This window comes from Natrix helvetica (genome assembly GCF_964273705.1).
Source record: "Natrix helvetica genome assembly, chromosome: W".
Lineage (NCBI taxonomy): Eukaryota > Metazoa > Chordata > Lepidosauria > Squamata > Natricidae > Natrix > Natrix helvetica.
The window spans coordinates 71485786-71498416 of NC_138555.1; the positions used below are offsets into that span (position 1 = coordinate 71485786).

A 12631-nucleotide genomic window follows, 5' to 3' on the forward strand; every position below is an offset into this window, starting at 1 on the left:
GAAGAAGGGCAGGGCGTGTTGCCTGCAAGAAGCGCTGGCAAAGGCGGCGGGCTATACCCGCATCTATTATGCTAATGAGGTCGGTGGGCGGGGCAGAATTGTGAGCTTAGGCTGCGGAGGGAAAAAGGAGCGGGGGGCGGGGGGGGAAGCCCAAGGAAGAATCCCCGCCTGCAGCGGCCCCATCAGCAACGGCAGAAGCAAGAGGAAGCAGAGCTGGAAGGATGCAGAACCCGGGTAGTAGCTGACCCCGGGGGGGGGGGGGGAGCCCGGCCATGGCTTTCCTGGGGGGAGTCCGACTCCTGGATTGGGCCAGCTCCCCCCCTCATCTACAATTTAACCGCTTCGTGCTAACGGGCTACCGGCCGGTAAGCTCCGGGTCCGGCTGTCTCCGAAGCCTCTTCTACTTGCACAACGAGCTGGGCAACATCTATACCCACGGTGAGATGCGGCAGATTGTCCTCCGACCCCATGCTTGCTTCCCCTACCTTCTCACCCCTCCGCTTCCGGGCTCCATGCCCTCCGATCTCCGTGCTCTCCTTGCAGGGTCGTCCCCGCGATTGCCCTGGCCGCCATCTGCGCTTCTGCCCACCCAGAGAACTCAGGAATTGCGCGGGGCATCGGGAGGCTTCCCCGCCCGTCCCGCAGCTTTAGCCGGTCCTGTGTCCTTGCATGGCTCCTGTATTTCACAGGATGAGAAAATAAGTGGCAGCAGTGATTTTCGGACGCCATCCATCCCACAGAGCCAGTATCCCGATCTCACTCTTTCAGGGCCTGGATATTTATTTATTTATTTGTTTTATTTCATCAAGCATGAATTAGATAACAGATATAAGTATAGACATGATTATGAATACATGAAATGGATGAGAATAAAAAGAAACATTAGGACAGGGATGGTAGGCACGCTGGTGCATTTATGCATGCCCCTAACAGACCTCTTAGGAATGGGGTGAGGTCAACAGTAGCCAGTCTAAGGTTAAAGTTTTGGGGGTTTGAGGAAGAAACCACAGTGTCAGGTAATACATTCCAGGCACTGACCACTCTGTTACTGAAGTCGTATTTTTTGCAATCAAGTTTGGAGCGGTTTACCATAAGTTTGTATCTATTGTGAGCTTTTGTGTTATTGTGGTTGAAGCTGAAGTATTCATTGCCAGGTAGGACATTGTAGCAGATAATTTTATGTACTGCACTTAGGTCAGACCGAAGACGGCGAAGTTTTAAATTGTCAAATCCCAAAATTTCAAGTGTGGTGGCATAAGGGATTCTGTTGTGAGCAGAGGGGTGGAGGACTCTTCTCGTGAAATATCTCTGGACTTGTTTGATTGTATTTATGTCTGATATGCAGTGCCGGTTCCAGACAGATGAGCTGTATTCAAGAATTGATCTAGCAAAAGTTTTTGTATGCCCTAGTTTGCAGTTCAATATTACAGGAGAAAAAGCTACGCAAGGTTAGGTTAACAACTCTTAATGCCTTTTTGGAAATGCTGTTACAGTGAGCTCTGGCACTTAGATCATTTGAGATGCGTACTCCAAGGTCCTTTACAGTTTGGGGGTCATCTACAAGGTCATATCCTCCCAGCTTGTATTTTGTGTTCTGATTTTTTTTGCCAATGTGTAAGACAGAGCATTTGTTGGTTGAGATTTGGAGTTGCCAATTATTTGACCATTCTGACACATAGTCAAGGTCTTTTTGTAGGGTAGCAGCATTTTCGGTGGTGTTGAATAGTTTTACATCATCAGCAAAGAGAACGACGTTGCTTATAATATGATCGCAAAGGTCATTTATGTAAAGTATAAAGAGTGTGGTTCCTAAAACGCTACCTTGGGGGGCACCGCTGTTAACAGTTACAGGGTTTGATAGGGCGTTTCCTATTTTGACTACTAGTTTGTCGTGTACTACTGAATCAAAGACTTTACAGAAGTCTGTATAAATTGCGTCTATTGCTTTACCCTGGTTGAGTTGTGAAGTCCATATGTTTTTGCAGTGTAAGAGTTGCAGATTGCAGGACAGATTTTTTTCTGAAGCCAAACTGCTTCTTAGGTTGTTTGTCTCTAAGTAGAGGGTAATGGTGTGGTTTATGATTGATTCCATGACTTTGCAGGTGACGCAACATAATGAGATTGGTCTGTAATTTTCAACTAGGCTGGGGTCACCCTTTTTGAAGATAGGAATGACCATGGCTAGTGACCATAAATTAGGCAAGGAGCTGGTTCTGAAGGATATTTCACAGATTATGCTAAGAGGTTCTGCTATGGTGGTTGAGATCTGTTTTAAGAAGTAGGCACATAATCCATCAGGGCCAATAGATAGAGATGGTTTTAGGTTGTGCAGTGCCTTTTCAACGGCATCTTCTATAAAATCGACAAGTAAGTTGATGGTTGTAATTTGTTGTGGTACAATTGGGAAATGTGGGGCATGAGCCGTTGCTGTTTACAAAGACTGAATCGAAGAATGTGTTGAAGAGGTTGGCCTTAGTGGTTTCATCATTACAGCATTTCCCATTTGGCCCTTTTAGTGGTGGGATGGATCTTGAGTCTTTAAGTTTGTTGTTTACAAAATTATAGAAGGCTTCGGTGGATTTCGTGCGTAGTAGGTTTTGCTCTTGTTTGCTGTGATAACTGATGCATTCTGCCTTTATCTGTCGGCATAAGGTTTTGTAGCGACTTTTGAAGTTAGCTACGTAGCCAGTTTTGTTTTTGTGCCAAAGAGGGTGGTTTTTTTTTCACTGAAGCTTCCTTATTGTTATTGGTAATTTGTTTTTCCTGGTTTTGGTGTTTATTAGAGGTACATATAGTTTGATGATTCTTTTGATTTTGTGCAAAAAATGTTATAATGGTCTTCGGCTGTGTTACAGCCAGTGAACAGTTTGCCAATGAAGGGATGAGAGTTCATCAGTTATGAGATCATAGTTGGCTTTTCTAAAGTTATACTTTGGGATTCTGTCATTATTATCATCTTTGTAAGGACATAAATTGAGACAAAAGCCAATCATGCTGTGGTCACTGTTAGAAAAGGGTTCATTTATTTGTAGACCATAGATTGAGTTTAAACTATTGCAGAAGATGAGATCTAGGCAGTTGTTGAGTTTAGTGTTGTTTGTAACTAGTTGATCTAATCCCAGATTAGTAACGGCATTGTACATGGTTGTATGTCTTCGTTCTGTTGTACATTTGTTTAGGGTCCAATTAATGAGGTAGATTGAGGTCGCCAAGAAAAATAAGAGGGTGTGGGCAAGAGGTTGCCCATGTTAGTAGTTAAGTTAGTTTGTTCGCATGTACAAGATCATAATCAGGGGCTCTGTAATAAAGTAAGAAGTGAAATGTGGTGTTTAGGGACAGCTAAATATGTTATTTCCCACCCATAAAAGACTTGGAACCAACCCCTTTGGCTTTCTCCCGTCGTAAATCTATAGTTCAGCCCAGTTAAATATTGAACCTCATTATACGGTATTTGGCAGCCCAGTGCAGTGCAGTAATAATACCAGTGGAATCGCTAGCTTGCTGGCTTAGCTTTCCTGCATTGCATCCTCCGACACACAACTCCAATTGCCAGCCAGCCCTCCTTCAGGAGTTGAGGTACCTAACTCAGCAAAGAAGCACACAAATATGTTTTTATCTAGACTTTTTCAACTTTGAATTATGCCCCCCTCCCCCTTGCTGACAAGTGAAGGATTATTCCTACAAGATGGCAAAGAAGGCAAGTTTGCCAGATTTGGGGCAAGGTTGTACAGGGAAGCATGGTCATAGAGTTGTTTGATTGTAGCAGTGTCCTGCCTTCTCCCAGCAAGGTTGCTATGGGAGCCTTAGTTTGGATTCCATGGGCTTCAGTGAACAAACATCTGAGAAGGCCTAAGCTTGCACTTCTACATTGTTTTATTTGTCAAGGCAATGCCAGCCCATCTGCTAAAGAATCTGTGCATATTGCAAAGGATTCTGGGAAGAGGGAGCTCTCAGGCATGCTGGATAATGGTGGACATGCAGCCTTCTCATCCCACTTATTCCATCCTTCAGAAACAATTTACATCTCCCGATTGCATGGGGATGGCCTAAATTTTTAGAATTTCAGCCAGTGTGGCCAAAAGGAGTCTGAGAGTTCTTGGAGTTGATCCTAAAGAAGGGGGTGGGGGGAGACAGGAGGGAGCAAGGGCAATGCTAAGGTAGAAATCCAGTAACTGCAAGTTAATTGCAGGAACTTCTTTTGCAAATCTAATTTTTCCAGCAAAAAGCTAAGGTTCAGATAGATCCCTGAGCCATGAAAGCTGTTGAGTCAAGTGCAGGCGTGTGTGTTTGCGTGCTTGCCTAAACTCACTTCCCAGGAAAATTGACTTACAGATGCTATTGATTATTTTAGCCTTACAAGGGTGGAGATCTCCAGGGAGCAGCCTGTACCAGATCCCTGGGGTTGGTTTGGCAGTGCTACTTCTTCGGGTTGTGGCCCAAGAATGCAAAACAAAGACTCAAGGGTGGGGTAAAAACATGACTTAAGCTAAGCATTGATCTGATCTAGCATTCTTTTTCTAGTTGATTGTTGCAGAAAATGACAGGCTTAGACTTCTCAGGATACAGGAAAAGTTTATTTGGCAGCCAGGTTCAGAAAGCAAGCACATAGCTAGCATTGGAAATTTTGAACAATCTTTATTATCGAAGCATGCATTCTTATACATTCTCAAAGACAGTGTAACACGGAAACACTTAACTCATTTCTTATTGGTTACCTTGAGGAAAAAGCCCTATAAGGAGATGGGGGTCTTACTTCTCCTTTTGTTACAGGTATGGACTACGTGCCATTAACGAACTTTAATTGAACCTTGTGGTTTTGGACTTTTGACATAGGGACATTTGCTGGAACATGTTGTGGTTGAAGACTGATGACATTTCCCTGTCCCTTTAAGCAAGTTTCCAACTGTCCCTTTTATGCCACGTCTTCATTCTTATATTTTTAATCCATATTTTATTCCACTTTATGATGACTAACCCAAAACTTCTAAGAAGCTTAAAGGTAGAACATGTAAATGTTACTCATCTATTATTTGTCCTTAGGCAATTCTATAAGGTACACTGCCTTTGCATGTGGGGATTTTACTAGTTGTTCTAACTATTAGCCATTGTTTGTAGGGGACTTTTGCTTGATTTTGGCCAGCACTGTGTCCTGCACAACTGTAATTTGTGGTTACAGAATTATAGAATTACAGAATAAGAGAGTTGGAAGGGACCTTGTAGGTCATCTAGTTCAAACCCACCCCCCTCCAAGCAGGAGACCCTACACCATTTCTGACAGATAGTAGTCCAATCTCTTCTTGAAAGCTTCCAGGGATGAAACACCCACAACTTCTGAAGCCAAGATGTTCCATTGGTTGATTGTTCTCACTGTCAGGAAATTTCTTCTTATTTCTAGGTTGAATCTCTCCTTGATCAGCTTCTATCCATTATTCCTTGTCTGGCCTTCAGGTGCTTTGGAAAATGCCGTATTTTTCGGAGTATAAGATGCACCTTTTTTCCTCAAAAAAGAGGCTGAAAATCTGGGTGCGTCTTATACACCAAATACAGCATTTTATTCCTCCCGAAGCCCCGCCCCTTCACCAAAATGGCTGTGCATAGCCTTATGGAGGCTTTCAGAGAGCTCCTGGGGGCTGGGGAGGGCAGAAATGAGCGAAAAATTGGCTGTTTCTCCCCCCCCCCCCCAGCCACCAGCAGCACTCTATAAGCCTCCATAAGGTTATGCATGCAATTTTTTTGACAAAAAATGGGCCTGTTTTCAAAAATGGGCCGTTTCTTGCTTGTTTTTGGTCCCCCCCCCACCCCCCAGGAGCACTCTGCAAGCCCCCACAAGGCTATTCATGCCTTTTTTTGGAAAAAAAAAACGGGCCAGTTTTTGTGAGGTTTTTCAGAGTGCAAATTTTTTTTCCCCTTTTTGGAAAGCTCTTTAACTGATTGATGAGAATTACATTGATCAAGTGCTGTGGCAGCAGAAACACCTACTTATCTACTGTTTTTTTTCCTCTCTCTCTCTATTTCTCTCTCTCTATCCCTCTACCTACCTAACTACACACACTCTCTCTCTCCCTACCTACCTACTGTATTTCTCTCTCTCTATTTCTCTCTCTCTCTAGCCCTTTATCTACCTACCTACCTGTTCTGTCCCGTGATTCCAATGAATATGCAGACCCAGGCTTGGCTGTCTGCCACAACTAATTACATAGATAAAGCCACCCCTTGGCTGGGAGCCTAGAAAGTTCTCTTCACAAACACAAGATAACACTTACAGAAGGCTTTTGCAATGGCTCGAATATGGACTGTTGTCTCCTGCAAAGAGTCCCTTCTCTTCGCTCCACTTATAAACTCTTTGGGAGGGGCCACACCCTTAACCAGCTGTCCCTACTAACTTATATGACGTCTTCTCCACAGCTGTTCCTGCCTCCTATCAATTTGACGTCTACGGACATCAGGGACAACCTCCCTCTGTTCCTCCTCACTGCTCCCTGACTCAGATGCCACCTGGTGGCCAACAGGCTTCTCTAGTTCCTACTCTGACTCCAAACACCCTGCAGAGTCTTCCTCATCCTCCAGAGAAGTCCCATAATGGTCTGAGCTGTCAGAGTCCACCAACAACTCAGCTGGCCGCTGCTGGACCACAACACTATCCCTCACCGCAGGGCCCTTCCCCCGGGTCTGACGCTCAGGGTGCAGCTTAGCTGGGAATTGTTCATGGAAGGCCTGCACCAAAGCAGGGGCGTGCACAGAGGTCGCATCCTCCCTGGTAACCTCCTCCGGCTCTCGGCCTTTCCATTCCACCAGGTATTGGAACCGTCCTTTCAGCCATCGGGAATCCCGAATCCTGGCAACGTCGTATTCAGCCAGCGCCTCATCGGCACGGGGTTCTGGCTGGGGATGATCTGGTTGGCGAAGAGGACAAGCCGGCCATTCAGGAACAAGAAAAGATCGATGAAAGACCGGATGGACTCGATGGGTGTGAGGGGAAAGAACTGAGGATGATACCCCACATTGGCAAAGAAGGGCGTCGTCTGTGTGGATGTGTGCTGTGAATTGTTGAACGCAAACTATGCTATTGCCAGGTAGTCCGCCCAATCATTTTGCTGCTGGTTCACAAAACAGCGCAGGCACTGTTCCAAGATCCCGATCACTTTCTCTGTCCCTCCATCAGTTTCGGGATGGTGCACGGATGACAAGCAGATCTTGACATCCAAAGCCGTCATCAGCCCTTTCCAAAACTGGGCTGTGAATTGTGTTCCTCTGTCCAACATGACCCTGTCAGGTAGGCCGTGCAGCCTGAAAACATGTTGGATAAACATGCGGGCAGTGATGCGGGCTGTTGGTAATTTCCGACACGGGATAAAATGCGCCATCTTCGTCAGCATGTCAACCACCACGAACACCGTGGTAAATCCAGAAGACGGAGGCAAGTCCGTCAGGAAGTCCATAGAAATGGCCCCCCAGGGTCTCTCCGGGGTCGGCAATGGCTGAAGCAGCCCTGGAGGGGCTCCCGTCGCTGACTTGGCCTGCTGACACCGTACACAAGACGTGACGTAAGATTGTACGTCATGTCGCAATCGAGGCCACCAGAAGGTACGGGAGACCAGGTTCAAGGTCTTGAAGAGGCCAAAGTGCCCTGCTGCAGGATTATCATGGCACTGAGATAGAATAAGTCCCTGAAGGGGTCCCGCTGGCACATAGAGTCTGTCCTGGTACCGCAAAAGTTCATCGGTGAATGTCCATGGCGAGGCAGGCCCCACCTCTGCCTTCCGTTGTTCCACCCAATCGTCATGCCGCTGTGCTTCCCGTATCTGGGGCCGTAAGTCCACAGACTCGTGAACCACGGAGAAGGACTCTATGGGCAAAACTGTCCGGGGGGGAATCGGGTCTTTGGTACACGAATACTCAGGTTTCCTTGATAGGGCATCCACCCTTTGGTTGTGCGCACTGGGGATGTACGTCACGCGGAAATTGAACCGTGCAAAGAAAAGAGACCACCGGATCTGGCGCTGGTTCAATTCCCGCGTGGTCTTCAGAAATTCCAAATTCCTATGGTCCGTCCGGACTTCAATCTGATGCCTGCCCCCCTCTAGATGATGCCTCCAAGCCTCAAACGCCACCTTAATGGCCAGTAACTCCTTCTCCCAAATGGTATAATTGCGCTCGGAAGAATTGAGTTTCCGCGAGTAATAAGCGCAAGGGAAAAGGGTACCGCCGGAGGCGTGAGCCTGAAGTAACACCGCTCCTACAGCGATATTGGATGCATCCGTCTCTACTACAAACGGACGGTGGGTGTCAGGATGCTTTAAAATGGGCTCTTTCATGAAGGCCTGCTTCAAGGCCTGGAACGCTTGGTGCTCAGGGGCCCCCCAGTGAAACAGAACTTTTTGTCTGCAGGAGACGAGTGAGGGGCACAGTCAGGGAAGCAAAGCCGGGGATAAAGGTCTGATAGTAGTTGGCAAACCCGAGGAGTCGCTGGACATCCTTCACTCTCCGAGGAGGTTGCCAAGACTCCAACTTGCCCGGCTCCATCGCAATGCCTTCGGGAGAGATACGATGTCCCAGGAACTCAATGGTGGACTGCCAAAACTGACACTTCTCCAGTTTCGCATACAAGCGATTCTCACTGAGCCGTTGAAGGACCAGGCGTAGGTGCTGCTGTTGACTCTCCCGGGAGGACAGGTAAATCAAGATGTCGTTGAGATAAATGACGACAAACTGGTCCAAACGATCCCGGAAGATGTCGTTCATAAAATGTTGGAAGACGGCAGGGGCATTGGTCAGCCCAAAAGGCATGACCATGTACTCAAAATGCCCGTATCTGGTACCGAATGCCATCTTCCATTCATCCCTGGGTTGGATCCGGACAAGATTATAGGCTCCACGGAGATCCAATTTGGTGAACACCTTAGCTTCTGTGAGCCGCTCCAACAGTTCAGGAATAAGGGGCAGAGATTATTGATTGCGTACCATGATAGAATTCAATTTTCAGTAGTCACAACAGTGTCTCAAATCTCCAGTCTTCTTTTTGACGAACAAGACCGGGACAGACTGGCGAAGACGAGGGTGTGATAAAACCCCGAGTGAGGTTTTTGTCCAAAAAGTCCCACAATGCGGCCAACTCCGGGTCTGACATCGAATACAAATGACCCACAGGGAGCGGCACGTCCAGAATCAAATCAATGGGACAATCATATGGCCGGTGCGGTGGCAATTGGTCTGCTTCTTGTTCACTGAACACGTCTGCAAAATCTGCTATGTCGGAAGGCAAGGACACCCCGGGTGGACTCAGCAGCTGGCCTGCACAGACATGACAGGTGTGGTCCACACATTGCAAGGCTGGAAAGGTGGCAAGGTTCTGGGACCAGTAGATCTGTGGGTCATGCGCCTGAAGCCAAGCCAAGCCCAAGACCACAGGGAAATGCAGGCCAGAGGTAACGTAGAACTGGATGGCTTCCTCATGAGCCTCGATGACCAGGCGCAAGGGTTGCGTGGCAGCCTTGATAGGCCCAGACAGAAGCACCCGGCCGTCAATGTTCTCCACAAGCATAGGAGGATCTACTGGACACAGAGGGACCGCATACTTAGTCGCAAATGCCTCATCCATGAAGTTCGTGGTAGCCCCGGAGTCGACGAGAGCACGCGCCGGAATCCCCTGCGGGCTACTGGACAGGACTATTCAGGATGTTAGGATCAGGTGTCGGGGAGGCCCGCAAGTCACTGTCTCTGAACATGGCTGTGAATTGGTGCGCGATCCATCTAAGGTCTTCCCTAGATCGGGCTTGGTCCGTTTCCTGACAAATTGTTCTGGGGCTGGGGAGCAGGTCCAGTAACTGATGCCCCTCGTCTCTTCTTGGGGCAAAAGGCTGCCATGTGGCCAGGTTCTCCACAATAAAAACACAACCCCCCTGAGCGCCGTCTGTTCTTCTCCATTAACGACAAATGGGGTTTGGCTGCACCTAATTCTAAGGGCTCCTCCTGTGGAGTTGGAGTCTCATGCATAGCAGGAACCACCCTGTTCTCCTGGGACGTGCAGCAAATTCCCCGCCTCTTCAACCGAGCATCAATCCGGAGACACAGGTGGACCAACGTGTTGAAATTCGGTGGCCTATCCACACGCACCAGCTCATCCTGCAAGTCTTTCGACAACCCATCCTAAAATGTGTCCATGAGTGCTGCCTCATTCCAAGCCGAATCCTGGCTTAGTAGCCTAAAGTCACTGATATAATTCTGCAAGGAACCCCAGCCCTGCTTCAGAGTCTTCAGAAGTCGGGTAGCTGTCTCCGTCTTAATGGGGTTCTCATACATTAACCGGAGGTGGTCACAAAACCCCCTGAAGTCATCCAGCAAAGGGCTAGCTTGGACCAGCAATGGTGTCACCCAACGAGCTGTGGAGCCGGAGAGTAAGCTAATCATAAACCCCACCTTATCTCGGTCAGTAGGAAAATCCTCTGCTCTCAAGCTGATAAATATCTGGCACTGTCCCAAGAAAGCTGGAAACATGGCTTGGTTGCCATTGAATTTATCAGGCACTGCAACCGGGCATTTCCTCCGAGGTGGGGGTGGAGCAGGGTGAGCTTGGAGCTGTGTCACTTGGGCAACCAACATAGCCACCTGTTGCGAAAGTTGCACGTTCTCGGCCCACAACTGCTCCATAGTAATGATTGTTTCAGCTTTTGTTTAAGGCAGGAGACAAACTCTTCTGTCCCGTGATTCCAATGAATATGCAGACCCAGGCTTGACTGTCTGCCACGACTAATTACATAGATAAAGCCACCCTTTGGCTGGGAGCCTAGAAAGTTGACTGAGAGCCTGTCAGAGTCCACAAACAACTCAGTCGGCCGCTGCTGCACCACAACACCTACCTAACTGCTCTCTCTCTTTCCCTACCTACCTATTGTATTTCTCTCTCTCTCTATCCCTTTATCTACCTACCTACCTACACACACACTCTCTCTCCCTACCTACCTACTGTATTTCTCTCTCTCTCTCTATTTCTCTCTCTATCCCTTTATCTACCTACCTACCTACCTAACTACTCTCTCCCTACCTACCTAACTACTGTATTTCTCTCTCTCTCTCTGTCTCTGTGAGAGAGAAGGGGGGGAGAGAGAAAGAAAGAGAAAGGAAGGAAGGAAGGAAGGGAGAGAGAGAGAGAAAAAAAGAGAGAGACAAAGATAGAAAGAGAAAGAAAGAAAGAGAAAGAAGGAAAGAGAACTTATGATCACAATTGAGCCCAAAATTTTGGTTGCTAAGCAAGAGTGTTGCTAAATGAGTTTCACCACATTTTACAAGTTGGGCACGCCCACCCGGTCACATGATTGCCAAGCCATGCCCACAAAATAGGCCACACCCACAGAATAGGTAGTAAAAATAATTGAAACCCACCACTGAATAAGCTGTTTAGGGTGCTCCAGATTTGTTGCATTCGAATTCCCTTACAAATTAAGAGAATTGTGGTTTTGGAGGACACCAGTCTGGGGTTAGCTAAAACCATTGATAGATTTAGTCAGTGTAGATTTTGTGCAATATCCTTTTAAAAAATAAGTAAACTAGGAACAAGAAATCCCTTTTCGTCACCCCCTTTTTGCAGCTTGCAGAAACGGCTCATCAGATTACATTGTCAAGACTAAATCTTTTGAGAACCCTAAATTATGACAATTATTCTCAATTCTTTTGTAACTTTGGAACCATAATTACTCTTAACTTTGTCCTGCCACATGGAAAGTTTACAACTAAGTCTTGCACTCTTTTCCTGAGCTCATCTTGAAATTCTCCCAAGATATGAAACAATTTATCTTGCTATCTCTGTCTTTCCAAATAGTTAATGGTGATCCTATTATAGGATCAGCTCTTTTCTCTCTTCCTCCCTCCCTCCCTCCCTCCCTCCTCCTTGTTTCCAGCCACAGGACCCATGTCACAGGTCCCGTGGGAAGGAAGATACATCCTATCCCAGATATGTTGAAATAGTAGTTTCTGATCTAAGTGGTTTACACTTTAGCAGCTGACGATGTAGGTGGCAAGGAGAAGCCGATATGAACTCTTGCAAAGGTGTTTTGGGTGTTTAAGCACAAAAGTGTTGGCCTTGTATAATACCTTTTGCACATGTATGTACTGTATATGTACATTAGAGGTGGTATTCAGCATGTTCGGACCGGTTCGCGCAAGCCGGTAGCGGAAATATTGACTGGTTCACTGAACCAGTAAATACCATCTCTGTCTGGCCGTGCGCTCGCCCGCTTGCTGCTCGCTCACCCCGCCCACCCGCTTGCCACTCGCTCGCCCCACCTGCCTGCCTGCTCAATGCCAGCCGCACATGCGCACCCCACTGCCTGCTGCGCCAGAAGAACAGGGCGGCCGGTGACGGTGGCGGGACTGAACTGAAGCTCTTTTTCGGCGCATTCGAGAAGCGGAGGTCGGTAGTTTGCAGCGCAAGAAGCCTGCAGCCGCTGCTGCCGGCTTGGATCCGGCTGGCAAAGAGGCAGTGGTTGGGAGGCTTCTTGTGCCGATCACATGACCCTGGAACACTGCAACCATCATAAATATTGATATGACAGTACTGCTATCGTCATAAATGCCAAGTGCCTGAATTTTGATTATGTTACCATGGGGAAGTTCCAATGTTTATATGTGTGAAAAA

The 12631-nt window shown here is 47.3% G+C and overlaps 1 protein-coding gene across 1 annotated transcript in view; it reads left to right on the forward strand.

The window, feature by feature from the left end:
• Positions 1-272: 272 nt before the first annotated feature.
• LOC309400528 (progestin and adipoQ receptor family member 4-like) overlaps positions 273-12631 on the forward strand; it is a gene marked incomplete at both ends in the record, with an annotated part of 269626 nt that continues 257267 nt past the window's right edge. The window contains one exon of the mRNA XM_081969095.1: positions 273-438. Within this exon, the coding sequence (XP_081825221.1) occupies positions 273-438 (166 nt within the window). The remainder of the gene's footprint in view (positions 439-12631) is intronic.